General features: G+C 43.2%; 1 protein-coding gene across 5 annotated transcripts in view; it reads left to right on the top strand.

Annotated features, from left to right (window-relative positions):
- Grk5 (G protein-coupled receptor kinase 5) overlaps positions 1-20063 on the top strand; it is a 200544-nt gene that overhangs the window by 133065 nt on the left and 47416 nt on the right. For all 5 annotated transcript variants that reach the window (XM_050148699.1, XM_050148688.1, XM_050148706.1 and 2 more), the window contains one exon: positions 9785-9862. In XM_050148699.1, coding sequence (XP_050004656.1) covers positions 9785-9862 — 78 coding nt within the window. The remainder of the gene's footprint in view (positions 1-9784; positions 9863-20063) is intronic.

The raw sequence follows: 20063 nt of genomic DNA, 5'->3' as shown, positions 1-20063 counted from the left end.
AGGCTTGTTGGCAAGAGTGTCCATGGTTAGGGAGGAAGCACAGGAAGTAGGAGAAGCATTGGTCATGCAAGGCCTTAGGCCTCTGAAGGACTTCGGCTTCTATGTTGCATGAAGCTCAGGAAACAAAGGGGGATTTTAGCAAAGCAGTAGGTGGCATGATATGATCTAGGTGGGCATAGGTAAATCTGGTAGAGCCAGTTTATAGCAACCCAGGTGAAAGCCACAGTGAAAACAGTGACAGGTGGTTGGATTAGGCTTAGGGGGAATGTATTAAAGGCAGAATTCCAGAGTTCCCTGATGGACTGGAGATGAGATAGAATTGTTGAAGATGTTTTCTCTGTTAGTCAGCAGAATAACTGACCAAAGCAGCTTAAGGAAACAGGGATTTATTTTGGTTCATCATTGGTGGGGAAGTCTTGGTGTCAAGAACTTGAGGCATCCATGGTCAGGAAGCAGGGAGTGATGAATGAAGGTTGCCATTGCCTCTGCCTCTTCCCCCTCCTTCTAAAAAATGGCTTTCTTACTCAAGAAGTTTTATTTGTGCCTGCATGAATATCTGTATACCATGTACATGCCTGGTACTCTTGAAGACCAGAGGACAGTATTGGGTCCCCTGAGGCTGGAGTTACAGACAGTTGTGAACAGTCATATAGTGGGTACGGAGAATTGAACTCAGGTACTCTGGAATAGCAGAGTCAGTGCTCCTAACCTCTGAGCATATCTCCAGTCCCATTTCCTTCCTTCCTTCCTTCCTTCCTTCCTTCCTTCCTTCCTTCCTTCCTTCCGTCCTTCCTTCCTTCCTTCCTTCCTTCCTTCCTTCCTTCCTTCCTTCCTTCCTTCCTTCCTTCCTTCCTTCCTTCCTTATACAGTTGGAGGACATGAGTGGAACCATTCATAGTAGGGTAAGTCTTCTCACTTCAGTGAACTTCATCTAGATTGCTCCCCATGGGCATGCTTATATCTTTCATGATTATAAATCATGTCAAATTGACAGTATTAGCCAGCTTCCAAGCAACTGGGAGAATGAAGCAAGACTAAGGCTGTGGGGAGCTCGTGCTGAGAGAAGATCAATAATTTCTTTTTATATTCCGAGCCTTTAATAAGACATACATATGAAGATAAGTATCTAGATCTGGGACTCATGAGAAACGCTTGGGCTGGGAATGGAAAACCAAAAATTGTCACTATACAGCTGAAACATAAAGCTTTGGTCTGTGGGGGCTGCTTTGCCCAGCAGATAGAGGGGAGCAGCAGTGATGACCATAGTTTGCGAGTGCAGGACCAAGGCTGCTCCCCATCTGGAAAAGATGAGGTGGCAGCAGCCTTGAGACCTGCCTGAAGAGTTGGTGAGGCAGAGCAGGATCAGGCTGAACTGAGGAGCTGGTGGAATTTTCCAGCCATGTACTATGTTAGGTGTATCTAGTCCACAAAAAGGGAAAAAATAAAACTCAATGGATGCCCAGTTTCTGCTTGTGCAGTCCTTCCCTTCTTACGGTGCCAGTATCCAGAGCTGTTTATTAGAAAGGAAATGAGAGTCTGTCTCTTGCATTAACAAGTCAAATGCTCTATATACACCTTGACAGAGCACCAACTTAGAGAGGCTGATCTGAAGCCTTGGTACTTTTAGTTGGGAATTAGCAAGTCCCTTTCATTGCCACCTGTTGTCATAATTAGCCTCCGGATCCATCTTTAATATTTAAGGACTTTGCTGAGTTTTCTAGTGCCAACATAACTTCTCATGTGAAATTACTATTTTTTTCTTTCATTTTGACTGGATGGAGGAGGTAGGAATGTTTGCTAGTCTCTTCTTGGGGTATGAGGGAATGTTGGTGGATACTGAGCCAGGTTTGCTTGGCATGTATTTATCAGATATCTCCTGTGAGTGAGGCTGTCTTCTGCAGTTGGGAGATGCACAATGAATGGAAAAAACAAGTTCTTTACTGTTGTTTTGTGTTCAGTACAGTGGCTGAACCTTAAGAAACTACTGTCCCAACTGGCAATTGCAACTCTGCAGCTACCAGCAGCAGTTTGGCCACATGGGGCTGCAGCCAGGCAGGAATTCTGTTCCCTCAGCCATTGCTAAATCTCTATCCTTCTTTAGGCTCAGAATTCAAAGGGTGAGGTGAAATTCCACTAGCTCAGAGAGGCTGAATAGCAAACAGCTAACCTTCTCTCCTTGCTTGTGTCTCCCCCAAAAAGGGCCTTCCTTCTGCTCAGTCCCCACTAAAGACCTTCACTACATTTTGTTATTCCTTACCATTTCCTGTCAGCTGGTTGACTCAGCCTCCTGACTCCAGGTTAATTTTATTTAACCAAACAATGTAACATGTCTTTGCATCATTAATAGAAGCAGCAGAAACAAATATAACATACCTTTATACAGTTAAAATAATATTCCACAACACTTTACCACATGGGAGCTTACCTTTTTGGGTTAAGAAAAGATCAACTGGGGCTGGAGAGATGGCTCAGTGGTTAAGAGCATTGCCTGCTCTTCCAAAGGTCCTGAGTTCAATTCCCAGCAACCACATGGTGGCTCACAACCATCTGTAATGGGGTCTGGTGCCCTCTTCCGGCCTGCAGGCATACACGCAGACAGAATATTGTATACATAATAAATAAATAAATATTTAAAAAAAAAAAAAGAAAAAGATCAACTATCAGCAAATAAGAAAATGCCTAAAGAAGTAAGCAACACCAGCTATAAGTTCAGAGAGCTGTTAAGAGTAGGAACCAGCATATTAGAGTAGGTCTCTGATTCTCGTGCCTGCTCTTGAGGCTTTTTCTTCTCCTGGATTGCCTTGTCCAGCCTTGATGTGATTTTTTTCTTTACCTCATTATATTTTTATTTTGTCACATTTAGTTGTTATCTCATAGGAGCCTGTTCTTTTCTAGTGGGAGACAGAAAGGGAGTGGATCCGGAGGGGAGGTGAAGTGGGGGAGGAGCTGGGAGGAGTAGAGGGAGGGGAAACTGTAGCTCAGACATTACTCACAGGCTAAGTAAGGTCCAAAGGTCATTCCTGGTAGTTTTAGTCTATACCCTCACAAAGATAGGGGCCTGTTCTTCCTTTCTCTTCATGATACCATCTCATATGCTGTGCCAAGATGACCCAGGGGCCTGTTGGGCTGTTCAATGAGGGACATATGACAGGCAGGTGCAGCTTTTGGAGTGGGCCAGATCCATCTAACCCTGCACCTCTGAGGGTGTTCCTCATGCAGTGGCTCAGCGTTGTAGCTGTAGTGCAGAAAGTGAGCCAGGTTGGGCCCTACCCGCTGCGGCACGCTGCAGGCTGTCACCTGGGTCCTCCCAGGAAGTGGACACTTAGCTGAAGTGTGAATGCTGTGCATAGCAGGGAAGTTTATAAGGTTAACACAGGTGAGGAGATTAGTTGCTATGCTTCCCTTGTGCGGTCCCCATGTTCTGACATGCTAGGATGAGGGAAGGCTGATCTGTGAGAGCTCGGTCTTCAGAAGAAAGTCTGGGGACTGAGATGCCAAAGTGGAAGGGAGTTGAGAAAGCTACTTTATCGTCACACTGTCCTCCCCCTCTACTGGGTGGAAAGGGCTTGGAGGAGCAGTCTCTGTAGTTAGCACATGCAAATAACCAGACCAGTTTGGGTGGATCTTGCAGTTTCTCCAAAAAGGAATGCTTGGAGTAGCCCTGCCGCCCAGGCGTGCTACAGACCTGCATCACAGGCTTTGGAATAGCTGACCATATCAATAATTATGGAAGCTGGAGATAGCAAAGTTTCTTGACATTTCTGACTTCATATTTCTGCCAGTGCTAGACAGTAAGTCTGCTGAGGTGAAGCAGAAATTAGTATAAACTTTTTTCCCCTTAAAGCCAAGGTCTCAATTATATAGCCTTGACTGGTTTGTAGCTCATTTTGTAGACCAGGATGGCCTCAAACTCAAAGATCCATCTGCTTCTGTGCCTCAAATGCTAGAATTAAAGGTATATGCCACCATATCCAGCTTACATGCTACTTTTGATCCAGAGTGGTTCCTAAAAAAACATCCTCTGAGGGAGAGGGGCTTTCCCTGCTAGGACCTGTTTTCCCAGCATTTTCTGAGATTGATGATGCAGTCTTAGCAGGTTTATAAGCTGGGTGACCAGTGGTGTTGGTGCTCTCTGGCGGTACAGATAGAGGACTAACCCTTTGTTGGCTGAACTCAGTAGAGCATTTTGCTCCTTGTGACTAGGTAGCAACTGCTCCCCAAGGCCATCATTCGTTTCTTATTAATCACAAATACTGCCTGCCTTATTTTTACCTGGAGTGAATCTGAAAGGAGAAATAGCCTCCAAGGACACTGTGTTTATGAGCAGTGGGAAGAACTCAGGTGGACAGGAAAGAAGATGGTTAGAACCTCTTCTGTTGTGGTAGGGAACATGGCCTACTAGCCACTCTGCTGGGAAGGTGTCATCTTCAGATGGAGTTCAAAGGACATTCCTTGCATTAGGTTTTCCTTTATTGTCTTTTAGAATTAAGAAATAGGGTCTTTCTATTGAAACTTGGCTGACTTGAGATTCCCCGCCTCAACCTCCAAATGCTGGAATTATGAGTTTATACCACAGCGCATAGCTATTTCTCTTCTTTGAAGTCATCATCTGCCTGCCATTTTTGGAAATTTCTAGGCTCTTGGCACAGACTTCTATTGCTGCTTCCATTTTCTGGTATGAGCTGGTATAAACTGATTGGAACTTTTCCTCACTACTGGACAGGGATTTTTGCAGAGAGGTTGTTTCTGGGCTGGTCCCAGTCTTGTGTCATGTGATCTGCCTTGGGCCCATCCATCATGGCACCTTCCTTCTCTCGTTCTGTGGCCTCTCAGTACTCATCCCCACGAGCTCCAGTCCTCGTTGGATCATTTGGAAACAAGGCCTGTCACTCTAGGTGACTTAATCAGTGTGGAAAAACCAGCTGGCATCTTTCTGTTGGTTTTCTGCCTCCCAAAACTAACGCTTCTCAAGTGGTGGTGGCCTGACAGTCTCGTCAAAAAAAGGTCTTTTGATCCAGGAGTGGAAAGGCCTGTCCCCAAGTGCTCCCAGCTGCCTTCTGGTGAAGTTTGCATCTATCTGGCCTCAGCTGGGAGACAGCTGACCTGAATGTGATGTTATTTTCTTTTTTTTTTTAAACATGGATTTTAGAACCCAGAGCAATAATATTTTCAGCTGGTCACTGAGCCTGATCAGTGAGCCCCAGACCTCCGTCTGGTTAAATAAATTTGCCTTTATAGATGTATTTTGGAACAGTGCAAATTCAGTGTTCAGAGTGGGATTGAGTTACCACAAATGGTGGTCAGTCATTTGCCCAGGGTCCTGGCCCTATAAAGCAGTCTGGCTATGTCCATGCGCCAGACCACAGGGTGAGGCTTCCAGTAACACAGGATACTGGGTGCTTCTTTGCTCCCCCTGGGAAAGGGGGGTTGGCTTTAGTGTTGAAGCTTTGTTGCAACCACTCTGTAATATGTGAAGCTTGGAACCTCAGTGTTTTCCTCTGTATATTGGGAACAGTTATTCCTGCATGTTGGGCAAGTCTGTCATCAGTGCTCTATGTAAAATCTCTCTCTCTCTCTCTCTCTCTCTCTCTCTCTCTCTCTCTCTGTGTGTGTGTGTGTGTGTGTGTGTGTGTGTGTGTGTGTGTTTACATGTGTTTACCCATCTGATTGTTGGGAATATAGGGAAAGAAATTAACAGGAAGAATTAAGAAGAAAGAACCTCCTCTCCTTAAATCATCTCAAAAATTCATCAGTCAAAGCAAGACACCATGAAAGTTTCAGTAGTCCAAGTCTCCTTTTGCTAGTGAGGAGGAATTGGTTGTAGGAGAAATCTGCTGTGACCTGATGACACAGTGGGAATCAGGGCCTACTGGGACAGTTCTTACATTGTTGCTGTTGGCCGTGTGAACTTGGGCAAGTTCTTTGTTTCTCTGAGCCTCAGTTGTAGCCTATAAAATAAAAGGTTGCATATCTTCTAGAACAACCACGCCTTAGCCCAAATGGTCATAGGTTTTGTGTTTATACATTGGAGTATTGTGACTTTTGGCTCTTTTTATTAGAAGAGGGGCATCAAGGCAAGGGAACTTACTTGATTTGGATAAAAATATACTGCTCCCTCTGTGGCCCTTCCACAGGCTTCCTGACCTATTTTTTTTTGTTTTGTTTTTGTTTGTTTGTTTTTATTTCCAGGAGGGTCTTTTGGCAGGCATAAGGGAACCAGAACTTAGATCCTGAGCTGTGAGCTGCCTTCAATTTGGCAAGGAGGGCCTAGTAGCTACTATATCATTTAATGCTTGGAAGAGTGCAGACCTGTCTGCATTGGTCATTTCCTACGCCTTTTTGGTCTGTACTTTGGTGTTGAGGCTGACAAATTCTCAGGTGTAGGTTTTGAAGTGATTTTACCCCATCTGAAATTAGTTGCTTTGTCTAAATGAGAAAGGCAAACTCACTCAAGCTTCTTGTTACAACATGAGACCTTTCATCCATTTAGCAAGTCCATTAGATGAGTGAAGGAGCCCTTCTTGGCTCAAGGAAAATGTAAAACTTTGATTTTCAGATTTCTTTAGAACTTGAAATTTTCTGGATTGTTCAGTGACCTGGAGTCCTAAGTTTCTTAATGATACTAAGGAAGAGTTCTGGGTATGGAAGTCAGAGCCCCAGCCATGTCACCTCTGACTTCATGACTCTGGGCTAGTGGCTTTCCACTACTGAGGAGTGTAGAATGCCACCCTCTGCCTCCCTGGTTCCTGATCTGTCAAGATGTGATGTCATACTCTTCCTGCCATGAACTTCTCTGCGCCTTCCCCACCACAATGAAAAGTATTCTCTAAAACTCTAAGCTAGAATAGATTCTACCTTTCTTAATTTTCTTCTGAATTTTTTCACAGCAACATATAAAGTAATTAAAACAAAAAAATGGTACTAAGAAAGTGGATTTTTACTGTGATAGACCTAATCATGAGGTTTGTAGGCCTTCAGAACTGGTTGGCAGAAGGAATGGAGAAGCATTTAGAGCTGCAGGCTAGAGTTTTGTAAGTAGGGCTTAATGGGTCATTCTGGTGGGAGTTCAGAATGCTGGTCAAAATGTAGATAGTAAAGGCTAGGCCCAGGAGGTATCAGAGAGAAACAAATTCTCTGGGAAATTGGGCTAGAGGTCACTCATATTACAAAGGATCTGGCTACATTTTACGTATGTCTGAGATTAAATCCTAAAGTAATGGACCAATTCATGACAGTGTAGTTGGACTGTGGCCTGGTTTTTGCTCTCTCCTTTTAGTTTAATTTATAGAAAAAATTCTGAACAAAAAGTTGCTAACGGAGATTGCACTTTTATTTCCCGGACACCCAGCATTACACAGAAACTATATTAATTGCAACACTGGCCAATGACTCAGGCATATTTCTCTTTAGCTCTTGCATCTTAAATTAACCCTTAATTTTTGTCTTTGTTTAGCCATATGGCGTGGTACCTTTTGTGCAGCATTCTCATCTTGCTTCCTCTGTGTTTGGGTGGCAACCGTGTCTGGCTTTCCTCTTCCCAGAATTCTCCTAGTCTGGTCACCTCACCTATATTTCCTGCCTGGCTATTGGCTAATCAGTGTTTTATTAAACCCATACGAGTGACAAATCTTTACAGGGTACAAGAGCATTCATTATTCCATAGCAAAAAGTAGAACAGAAAGAAAGGAAAAATGTTGAATTTTGTGAAGAAAGGAATGTGGGCATACTTAAATTGTAGACAGGGTAGGCACAGAAAAGCCAAGGATAAAAGTAGGTTTAATTGCTAGAGATTAGCATCATGGAGCACAGGAACAATAGGACAGGGGTCTTGAGGATAAGACCTTAGTCATAGAAGGCTCCAGGTCATAAAAATGGAAATTGATTTGAAAGCAGAATGTGGGGGTGTTTGTGTATGTGGAGGGGGGTGCCTGAGACTGATGTTTCAAAGGCAATTTACTATGCTTTCCAAGAGTATCTGAGTAGACATGCAGAGACCCAGTGCAGCTGAAATTAAAGGGGTCCTGGATACATCTTGAGCTAGCCATAGAACCTGATAGCACCATCCACATAGTGCTAGAGTTACAGTGTCATGGAGGCTTGTACTAAGCTTCCAGGAAAAAGCCAATGAGACCAAGAAATGTCTGACAGTTCACAGTCCCTGCAGGGAATTCATGTGTATTGTAGTTGTTGGAGCTCATATGTTGTCACCACAAACCCTAGATGCTGGGCATGAAACTACAGGGTTTGGTGTTTGCTGTGCTGCATTTCATTCTTGCTTTGGCTCAGGCTTGCTTTTCTCCAGTTCTTTTGGAATGGGAATGCTTATTCTACCACTATATATTAGAAGAATGTAACTTTTTAATTTTTTTATAGGAATCACAACTGAGAGTATATTTTTGGTTTCAGGGGTCTCAGAAAAGATTTTGGACTTTTGAACATTCTCAGAACCATAAAAACTAAAGTTGGGTTTGATAGATATTGCATCATGAGATAACTGTGAGCCTATGGGGGCCAAGGACAGAATGTTTTGGTTTGAGTATCGAATATTTCCACTGTCTCCTGTTTGAACACTTAGTCCCTAGAATAGTGATTCTGTTTGTGGTAGCTATAGAACCTTTGGGACATAGCAGTTAGGCCCCATGGCTGACATGTTGCTCTAGTGGCAAGCCTTACATGTTACAGCCCAAATCTGTTTTCCGCCTGTGTGTTCTACTTCCTTATCTAACAAAATGTGACTAGCCTGGGTCCCCATTCCTGCCACCATGAACTTAACTATGGCCTTCCCACTATGATGGACTATACCAGTGGTTCTCAATCTTCCTAATGCTAAGACCGTTTAATACAGTTTCTCATGTGACCTCCAACCATAAAAATGGTTTACTGCTACTTCATAACTATAATTTTCCTACTATTAAGAATTGTAATGTGGCCAGGTGGTGGTGACACACACCTTTAATCCCAGCACTTGGGAGGCAGAGGCAGGCATATCTCTGTGAATTTGAGACCAGCCTAGTCTACAGAGTGATTTCCAGGACAACCAGGGATGCACAGTGAAACCCTGTTTCAAAAATCAAAAGAGGGGCTGGAGAGATGGCTCAGTGGTTAAGAGCATTGCCTCGTCTTCCAAAGGTCCTGGTTCAATTCCCAGTAACCACATGGTGGCTCACAACCATCTGTAATGAGGTCTGGTGCCGTCTTCTGGCCTGTAGGCATACATGCAGACAGAATATTGTATACATAATAAATAAACAAACAAAAATCAAAAGAAAGCCCTTAATGTAAATTTCTGATATGCAACCCCAGAGGGGTTGTGACCCACAGGTTGAGAACTGCTATACTATATTCTTAAGGTTGTAAACCCATTTTCCCTTAAAAATAAATAAATAAATAACAGTTACTGTTCCCTTGTCATATTACCTGTTTCTTTTAAGGTTGTAGTAAGAACATCTAGAAAAATCACTGTTTCTTTTTTGTCAAACTTCTGTTTATATTTTCTATTAGAAAAATCAATTTTGTGGCAGAAATCTATTGGACTCACAGTTTCAGAGGTTTCAGTTCATGGTTGACTGGATCAATAACTATGGAGGGTAGAGTGTTTTTTTTTTTGTTGTTGTTGTACTTTGAGCTCCCTGTCCAGGTCTTCCTCTCTCTGTGTGCTACAATTACCTATTCTGTAGAAAGAGGGGATTGGTCAGGTGGTTCCTGATCAAGAGGTTAAAGGTACCATAATTATTCTAACTTCAGTAGCAAAACTATTAGTAATTCTGTTTTCCTTTTGTTTTAGGCAGAGTATGAAGTTACTCCAGATGAAAAACTTGGAGAGAAGGGGAAGGAAATAATGACCAAGTATCTCACTCCAAAGGTAAGAGTCCTCCTAGACTTCTCATTGGGAGGACTGAGGAGCTCTGTCTAGGAATGTGTGCAACCCTGACACACAGGAAGGGTGGCTGCCTCTGGTCGGTTTCCGTCTCCACCCAGATCATGCCTCAGCCACATAGATTCAGAAGGGGGTGGTCCAGGATAGACCTGGCATAGGGTAGGAAACCTGGTTTCATGTAAGGGTCCTCTTACTGCCGACTGCCCACAGATTTAGACAGGAAGGTGATTCTCACCAAAATCGGTGTTGGAAGCGCACAGATGGGAGAAGGAAAGATACCCTCACCCATGGTCCTGTAAGCAACCTTCAAGAAACTCATTTGGTGAGCTGGTGGTGATGCGGGACACTGTCTTGACCCATTTAATGGTCTGGTCATAGCTGTTCTACCTATTTGGTTAAGCTGCTTTAGCTGAGTGAACCCCAGAAACATCTACTCCCCCGCCCTAAATATCTCTACCACCGTTTTTTTCTTTTTCGAGACAAAATCTCACTATTTCATGCTGGCCAAGAACTTACTGTGTAGTCTAACCTCAAACATTTTTTAAATTTGCATTTTGTGTGTGCACATGCACACGTATGCCATGACATGCACAGAGATTAGAGGAGAATTTCATCAGTCAGTGAAATTCCACCATGTGGGACCTGCGGCTCAAACCCAGGTCATCAGTCATAGTGGCAAGTGACTTTACACACTGAGCCACCTCACCAGCCTCTCAAATATTTAATCTTCCTGCCTCAGTATCCTATTTGGTAAGATTATAGACATGTGCAATTATAACCAATTTTAGATTTCTTTTTTGAAAAGTAGCCTCCCTTTTGGTCAAATGTGGTGTCTTTGTGAACAGCTCCTTACCCCTTAGGGCCAATGATTGTCTTGTTCAGTCCAGTAGACATTGAGCACAGTTTCTTGATTAATGTCCCAAGTTAATGATAGATCAGATCACCACACTTGCAGGACAAAGTCCTTGCCCCCATTCTCTCCCAGTACTTAGTACTTGTTCTCAAGCACGCGTGTTCATCAATGACTACGGTTGGCATGGCACGTCCTTTCCATGCCGAGGGCAGTGTCGTAGCCAAATGTGTGACTCGTATCATTCTGCTACTCCACATACCTACTGAATGGCCGCCTCTGACATTTTACAGATCTCGTTTTCTTTCTTCTGCCCTGGCTCTTCCTCACTCTGCTTCCATCCTAGCCACACACTTCTGTTTATGGGACCTGCAGACATCACTAATTCTTTACAAAACTAGCAGAATTAATGCTGGTGAAATATCTCTCAAAGCAAAAACTGCCCAGCTTGCTCTGGTCAGTGTATGACCCAACAATATGGCTACTCCCTTCATCTGTGAGCCATTGTATAGCATGCTATCGATGCCAATATGCAAGTGGGTCATCCTCTTGATTCACAGTCATGACATATGAAGCAGCTGAAGGTGACTGCATTTCTCGTCTAACTTCCATGTAAAGCACAGCAAGCACTCTGAATGTGAATAGATGATTCACGTCTAGAGGCAGTGTTCCTAAGGGGAGGAGGTATGCCAAAGGATGATGGTGACAACAGCTCCCTGACTGAAATCCTAGTATGCACACATACAGGCACCAGGGCCTGCAGACCTCAGAACTCATGCTGTTACCCATGGATTCTTTACCCCCTTCCTACCACACGTGTACTAGGTCTGGTCCTCCTCTTCATCTGTACCACCAGTGAAGCTGACACCTACATGTGTCTGCCCAAAGCAATGGCAGCTGACAATGTTCACTTGCCGTATCAAGCACTAACTCAGAGTCCTTTTTATTATATTACTATTGATATTCTACCCTATAGCCGTCACATCCCAGATCACACAGCTAGAACGTGGCAAGGCCAGGATTTGATCCTAATCCCAGGAAGCACCATTTACTATTCCTTCCATTCAGTACTCCCCCCCCCCAATCATCTGGTGGAAGTAGAGAGTTTCCTTTGCCTCAAAAGGAGTAGGCTCTGTGGTCTGTCTCAGTGCAGGGTGTCAGAAAGCACTGGGCCTGCTCCCCTCTCTCTCTCTTTGCTGCCCCTTCTCTTTCTCCAGTCCAGAGCATCTGTCAGAAGACCCTCATCTTAGTCTTCAGGTTCCTCACCTCTGTTCATGTTGTCACATCTTCTAGAGGCATGAGGCCTGGATTCCCTCATCAACTCAGATGGTTTTATAAGTGCCTTGGTGCCTGCCAACATTTTTTTTCCTAAGTACTCCTCAATTTCTGAAATTTAAACCACACCATCTGCTGCAGTCCAGGGGCTTGGGGGAGGCCATCCCCTGGGTTGAGTGTTTTCCTACAATAAATTTTGAACTGCTTATTAGCTTTTCCTGGAGGAACTTTCTCAAAAGCCTGCTTCACTTCTCAGCAATGCAGAGGCCCAGGTACAGGGGAAGCAAAGGACTGGGTGAGGGCCTGAACTAGACACTGATGGCTTCACGGATGCTCCAGGGCCAATGCCCCCAAACTAAATTATCCTCATCATAGGCCTTTCTTCAGGATGCACACCAAGTACCATCTCACCCTCACCCACAACTGACTAATTCAGAGACGCTGTGATCAGTACCGTGTAGAAAGTGTTACACTGCAGATCTCTCATGGATAGTGACTCACCCATCATGGGAACTTATCAAAAGCTCTGAGAAGGCCTGAAATGAGGAAACCTGTTTACCCGTTGATAAAGAGTTTTCTAAACTTTGTTTACCAACTTTCTTATTTTATGACCTATTGGCACTCTTGGGCTACAGAGCAAGAAGACTTACCCAAGGGTTGTCATGGTCACACCTTTTGGGCTAACTTACTTTTCCCTGTTACTTTTCTGCATTCATACTAGCTCCAGCCCTACGACTTTCCAGGCCCACCTTGATGTGCAAGCCCTTTTGGTCTTTGTCCCTGCTGTTTGAAGAACGTGTTACTCTCTGCTCCATCTCTGCTACCCTTGTGTCTGCCTTTGCCTGGTTCTCATGCCTTCCACTGTCCAAGGCCTCCTTTGCCACTGGACAGTCCATTGCTCTGAGTACCCTACCTTTTTGCTGGGTCTTCTGTGCCTCAAGATGGGGGTCTCAGGACCTCAATTGGATGATACAAGTCAATACTGCGTAAAATGAGCCCAGATGAAAATCAATTGAATGTTTATGATGGCAGCAGTGTTAGAGTCCATGGTATTTCCATGGTGAGTCTCAAGAAACTGACAGTCCAGCCAATGAACCAGGGGAGTTTCTAGGAGGGCATGCTGCCAAAGCAGATCTGAAAGGAGGAGGAGGAAACCTGGTGCAAAAGAAGAAAAAGGAAAAGAATTTTTCGTGGACCTCTATGAGCACCAGGCACACAAGTGGTACACATGCATACATTGCAGAAAAAACACTCATATATATAAAATAAATTACATTAGATCTTATAACTATCACTTGAAAGTTCTGGTTTATCTACATCTTCATCTTTCTCTCTTTTCTCACTCCCCCTTTTCACTCTGTGTATCTGTGTGTGTGTGAGAGAGAGAGAGAGAGAGACAGACAGACAGACAAGACAGACAGAGAGACAGAGAGAGGAGAGAGAGAGAGGAGAGAGGGACAGAGAAAGAGAGAGAGAAAGAGAGAAGGAAGAGAGAATGAACACAAATGAGCAGAGAGAGAGCTATTGAGAACATTTGTGTGGGTGCTTTCACATGTGTATGCACATGTGGAATCCAAAGGTTGATTTTTAGGCATCTTCCCCTATTGTTCTTAACCTTATTTTTAGAGACAGAACCTCCCTTGTACCTGGAGTTCACTGTTTTGGCTATACTTGCTGGCCAACAGATCCTGCGAGCTGCCTGTTTTTGCTTCTTCGGTGTTGGAGTTGTAGGTACACCATCACATTCAGATTTTATGTGGGTCCTAGGTATCTGAATGCAGGTCCTCATACTCATGCAGTGAGTACTTTACCCTCTGAGCCATTTTCTCAGCCCTCAGTTTTCTGTCTTTATTTTATCAACCTTAGTGGTATGAGTTAGTTTCTTGGTACGATTTTGATTTGCATTTCCCTAGTCACTGATAGTGTTTCATCTTTTCCTGTGCTTATTGGTCATCTGTATATTTTCTTTGTAAAAGTTCTATTCAAATCCTCTGCCCATTTTTAAAGATAGTTGTAAGTCTGTTGATTTACAAGAATTCTTTGTATACAAGAATTCTAGATACAAGTCATTTCTCAAATATATGAATCGCAACTATTTTCTCCATTGTGGATCTCATCTTTTCACTTTCTTGATGGTATTATTTAAGACATTTACAATTTTTTGATGAATTTCATGCTTCATTTCTGTTACTTATTTTCAAATGACTTGTGCTTGCCTTGCCTTAAGTGTCTTTCTAAGAAGTCCTCTGTTCCTTTGGGAACAGGGTGTGTACAGAAACAAAAAGAACAAATCCTGGTGTACATGATGTGTTATGAGCCACTCTTCCTCTGGAGAACCAAAACCTTGATGTCCGTCAGAAAAAGGTCAGGACCAAGCCTGATCCTTCATAACCATTCTGCATGAGCATCCTTCTGTGGTTTTCTGTGATAGCCTTTAGATCCTTCGGAGTATAACACTACACTGTCATGATTTCTTACAGATCTTCCCAGTAACTCTCTAAGAGGGCACTTGTGCATCCACTTTACAGGCCCAGCAGCTGCGGTTTGGGAAGAGAAGCTAGTTCAGAATGGACTATCGAGTGACTTGCCTCAGCAGTGCTATCTGTAGGGCATTTTCCTGTGGCTCATTTTATTTGGGCTCATGAACCATTGTGCTGGTTCTCCATTATTTAAATCTTAATGACTAAGGCCTGACAGGTGGTTCCCACTTTAGATCTAATTTTGCTAGAAAGTTTAAGTGGATCCATATGAAGCTCAGTGCTGGTGCATTGATGCCCCCTGCCCCAACCTCCCAACACACGCACACACAACGCACACACACACACACACACACAATCATTGACAAAAGCATCTTATAAGAGGAAAGGGTTTGTTTGGCTTACACCACCAGATCACAGTTTATCACTGAGGGAAGTCAGAGCAGAAACTCAAGCAAGCCCTGCATGGGGTTCTTCCTAGACAGGAAAGGTAGACAGGTGGGATCAGCAGATTTGACAGAGTCACTGTAGTGTTCCTCTGCGGGATGGCGAGGATACCCAGCCCAGGCAGTATTTGGAGTTTATTTTTGGACCAAAGGACCTCAGGCAGGATATTGTTCTCCCTGCCCTCTGCAGACATAGGGTTGTCTCTTTGTTTCTATAAACAATGACAGAGTCGTTTTGATTTGCATTTCCCTTATGGCTAAGGATGTTGAACATTTCCTTCAGTGTCTTTTGGCCATTTAATATTCTTCTGTTGAGAATTCTCTGTTTGTATATGTATCCCATTTTGAATTGGTTTATTTGGTATTTTCATGTCTAGTGTCTTGAGTTCTTTATATATTTTGGAGATCAGTTCTCTGTCTGATGTGGGGTTGGTGAAGATCTTTTCCCATTCAGTAGGCTGCCTTTTGTCTTATTGACTGTGTCCTTTGCTTTATAGAAGCTTTTCAGTTTCAGAAGGTTCCATTTACTTATTGTTGCTCTCAGTATCTGTGCTACTGGTGTTATATTTAGGAAGTAGTCTCCTCTGCCCATGTGTTGAAGGCTAGGTCACACTTTCTCTTCTATGAGGTTCAATGGATTTATGTTGAGGTCTCTGATCCATTTGGACTTGAGTCTATTTGTATTCTTCTACATGCTGACATCCAGTTATGCCAGCCCCATTTGTTGAAGATGCTTTCTTTTTTCCATTGTATAATTTTAGCTTCTTTGTCAAAAATCAGGTGTTCATAGGTGTGTGGATTAATATCCGGGTCTTCGATTTGATTCCCTTGGTCAACCTCTCTGTTTTTATGCCAATACCAAGTTGTTTTCATTCCTGTAGCTCTGTAGCAGAGCTTGAATCAGGGATGATGATGACTCTGGACATTCCTTTATTGTATGTTATTGTTTTGGCTGTCCTGTTTTTTTTGGTTTTTGTTTTTTTTTTTTTCATATGAAGTTGAATATTGTTTTTTCGCGAATTTTTTATGAAAAATTGTGTTAGGATTTTGATGGGGATTGCATTGAATCTGTAGATTTCTTTTGGTAGGATTGCCAATTTTATTATGGTGATCCTACCTATGCAAGAGCTTGGAAATCTTTGCATTTTCTGATATTTTCTTCAGTTTCTTTCTTCAGAGATTTAAAGTTCTTGTCATATAGGTCTTTCCCTTCTTTGGTTAGTATTACCCTAAGATTACACCAGTCACAATGGCTAGAATCAGGGACACCAATGATAGCTTATGCTGGAGAGGATGCAGAGTAAGGAGAAAGAACACTCCTCCATTGCTGGTAGGAGTACAAACTTGTACAGCCACTTTGGAAATCAGTATGGCGGTTTCTCAGAAAATTGTACCTTAAGATCCAGCAATACCAATCTTGGGCACATACCCAAAATATGTGCAATCATACTATAAGGGCATTTGCTTAACTATGTTCATAAAAGCATTATTCGTAATATCCAGAACCTGGAAACAACCTAGATGCCCCTCAACTGAAGAATGGTTAAAGAAAATGTGATACATTTACACGATGGAGTACTACTCAGCGACAAAAAAAGATGACATCTTGAAATTTGCATGCAAATGGATAGAACTAGAAAAAAAAACCCATCCTGAATGAGGTAACCCAGATCCAGAAAGACAAGCATGGTATATATGCATTCATAAGTGAATATTAGATGTAAATCAAAGAATAACGAGCCTATAATCCAAGACCCCAGAGAAGTTAGGTAACAAGGAGAATCCTAAGAGAAATATAAATAGATTCCCCTGGGATGGGGAAATAGTCAAGATCTCCTGAGAAATTTGGGATCATGGGGGTGTGGAGAGAAGGAAGGACAGAAGGGGGAGGTGAGAAAAAGAGGAAAGGGGAAAAGAACTTGAGGGAATGGGATGGTCTAGATGGGGAAAGGACAAAGAAGGAGAACAAAGAAAGAGATATCTTGATTGAGGGAGCCATTGTGGGGCTAGAAAGAAACCTGACACTACAAGATGACCCCAGCTAAGACCCTGAACAGTTGTGGAGAGTGTACCTGAGCTGACTTTTCCCTGTAGTCAGAATTGATGGCTATCTTAAATGTCATCAAAGAACCTTCATCCAGCAACTGATGCACAGATACAGAGATCTGCAGTGGAGCACTGGACTGAGGTTCCAAAGTCCAGTTGCAGAGAGGGAGGAATGGTAATATGAGCAACGGGGGGAAGGGGTCAGGACCATGACGGGGATACCCACTAAAACAGCTTACCTGAGCTAATGAAGCTCAACAACTCCAACCTGACAGTGGGGGAACCAACAAAGGACCAAACTAGGTCCTCTGAATGTGGGTGACAGTTGTATGGCTGGGGTAGACTGTGTGGCCACTGGCAGTGAGACCAAGATTTATCCCTACTGCTTGTACTGACTTTATTGAACCTATTCTCTTTGAAGGGATACCTTGCTCAGTCTAGATATAGTGAGTGGGGAGGGCCTTGTTCCTGACTCAAAGCAATGTGCTATACTTTGGTGACTTCCCATGGAAATCCTTGCCCTCTCTGAGGAGTGAATGGGAGGTTAGGTGGAGGGAGTGGGAGAGGATGGAATGGAAACTGGAATTGATTTGTAAAATGAGGGAAAAAAAGTTTTTTTTTTAAATAAATTTTAAAAATGACAGGGTAAAATGGAAGTTTGTTGCTGTTATGGTAGATCGATAAGCTTACTTTTGCACAAAAGAAATTAATCCCTAATGTATGTTTAGCTCTCTGGGAAAGCAGCCACCCTTGAAAAAGAAAAGGGGTTGTATGAAAAGAAATAATGATTCCTAGTTTGCTTCTCAATTTCTTGACCCCTCTCTTGCCTATTGTACCTTCTCAGTGGTAGGTTTTTCTGCCCCAGACAGTAGCACCAGGATGTTGAGCAAAGGCTGGTCAGGCCTATTGTACCCTCTCAGTGGTAAGTTTTTCTGCCACAGACAATAGCACCAGGATGTTGAGCAAAGGCTAGCAGGCTGGTTCTCAGCTCTGGCCTCAGGGCAGTCACCTGGCTTCACTCTTTGTCAGGACCACATAGAAGACCAGTCCTGCTAACTTCTAGTACTGCAAGCATCCTTGGAGTCTATATTAGTAACTTTAACATCACTGTGATCAAGTGCCTGGGAGAAACAACTCAGAGGGAAAGGTTTTAGGGAGTTTCAAAGTTCATCACAGTAGGAAAGACGTGGCAAAGCAGCTCCATCTATGGTGGCAGAATCTTTTTTTTTTTAATTAATTGTTTTTCCATTCAAAAATTTACACTTCCTCCCCCTCCTCCCATTCCCCTCCTGCTCCCCCACTCACCCTACTCCCTCTCCCACCCTCCTTAAGAGAGGGCAGGGAACATTGCCCTGTGGGAAGTCCAAGGCCCTCCCCTTACATCCAAGCCTAGGAAGCTTTGCATCCAGATAGACTAGGGTCCCAAAAAGCCAGTACATGCAGTAGAAACAAGTCCCAGTGCCTTTATCAATGACTTTTCAGTTAGCCCCCATTATCAGCCACATTCAGAGAGTCCAGTTTGATCACATGCTCGTTCAGTCCCGGTCCAGCTGGATTTGGTGAGCTCCCATTAGAACAGGCACACTGTCTCAGTGGGTGGACCAACCCCTGTGGTCCAGACTTCCTTACTCATTTTCTCCCTCCTTCTGCCCTTCAACTGGATCTTGGGAGCTCAGTCCGTTGCTGTGATGAGGGGCTCTGTCTCTATCTTCATCCATTGCCAGAAGAAGATTCTATTGTGATATTCGAGATAATCATCAGTGTGATAGTGGGGCAAGGCCAGTTCAGGCACCCTCTGCTCTGCTGCCCAAGGACCTAGCTGGGGACATCCCCGTGGACACTTGGGATCCCCTCTAGAGCCAAGTCTCTTGGTGGCAGAATCTTGAGGTGTGCTCTGATCTCTTCTTTGTTTCGTTGATAGAACACTCTGACCAAAAGCAACTTAAGAAAGGAAAGGGTTTTTGTTTTGTTTGTTTGTTTTGATTTTGTTTATTTGTTTTGGTTTTTACTTTGAGGTCACAGTTCATCACTGAGGGAAGTTGGTAGGAACTCAAGGAGAACTCTGAAGCAAAAACCATGGAGGAATACTGCTTGCTGTGCTTTCTCTTTTATTTACTTAGGCTCATGCTCAGGTAGTTTCCTTATACAACCCAGAATCACTTGCTCCAGGAATGGTGCCACCGATAAGTGGACAGGTCCTTCTACATCAATTAAGAGTCAAGACAGTCCCTCACAGACAAGGTTGTGGACCAACCTGATAAAGACAGTTGATCAACGGAAACCTTTTTAAAGGTTTTTCTAAGCTGTGTCAAGTTGACAGCTAATGTTAATAGGAAACTCCTTATGTGGTGGAATACCAAGAAACAGGGAGTGCAGGCTGGTATCAGGGCATGGGCATAACCTTCAAGGCACTTATGACCTACTTTTTATATCAGGCTCTACTCTAATGCTTCCACAACTTTCAAAATATTCACAAGATACAAAACAAGCATTGAAATCGTTAAACCTATTGAGGACATTTCAGATTCAAACAACAGTACCTTAGTTTGCTCATCTGAGTATGGAATTGAAGAGAGCGAGTGCAGGCCTGGACTCAATATCATCAGTTTTCATAGATATCATATTTGCAGACCACAATTACAGTGATCAGCATTTTTCTTTTGAGTCAAATCATGTTTTAACTAAAACAAAGTGAGCTGCAAGGTAAACCAGTATGTATATAGGGATAACTAGAGAGTAATGCTCTGGACATGATGAACCTTTCTCACTGTATGGTGATTAGTATGTGTCAGAGGTGAGCTAATCATATACTAGCACACTGCTGAGATTTTCTTTATGGGACTTGAGGAAGAATTGAACAGGATAAACTTTTCTGAGTGCCTCAGTGTTATTTGTCACCCTGGTTCTCCTAAGACCATTAATTATCTTCAGAAATGCTCTATTCTCCCTAGCTAGTGATGCATTATGGGATGCTGACTTGATGATAATAAAGATAGTGTGGCCTGGAACAAGGATTTCTGAACCAGGTGACACAACTTTCTGATATAGGTAGTGTAGAATTGACCAACCTGTTTGTATTGGATATTTTTCCT

This window comes from Alexandromys fortis, unplaced genomic scaffold (assembly GCF_014885135.2).
Source record: "Alexandromys fortis isolate MF-2015 unplaced genomic scaffold, M_Fortis_MF-2015_v1.1 scaffold_16, whole genome shotgun sequence".
NCBI classification, from domain to species: Eukaryota; Metazoa; Chordata; class Mammalia; order Rodentia; family Cricetidae; genus Alexandromys; species Alexandromys fortis.
The sequence above is the reverse complement of the archived record's forward strand: the minus strand, read 5'-3'. Positions and strand labels throughout refer to the sequence as shown.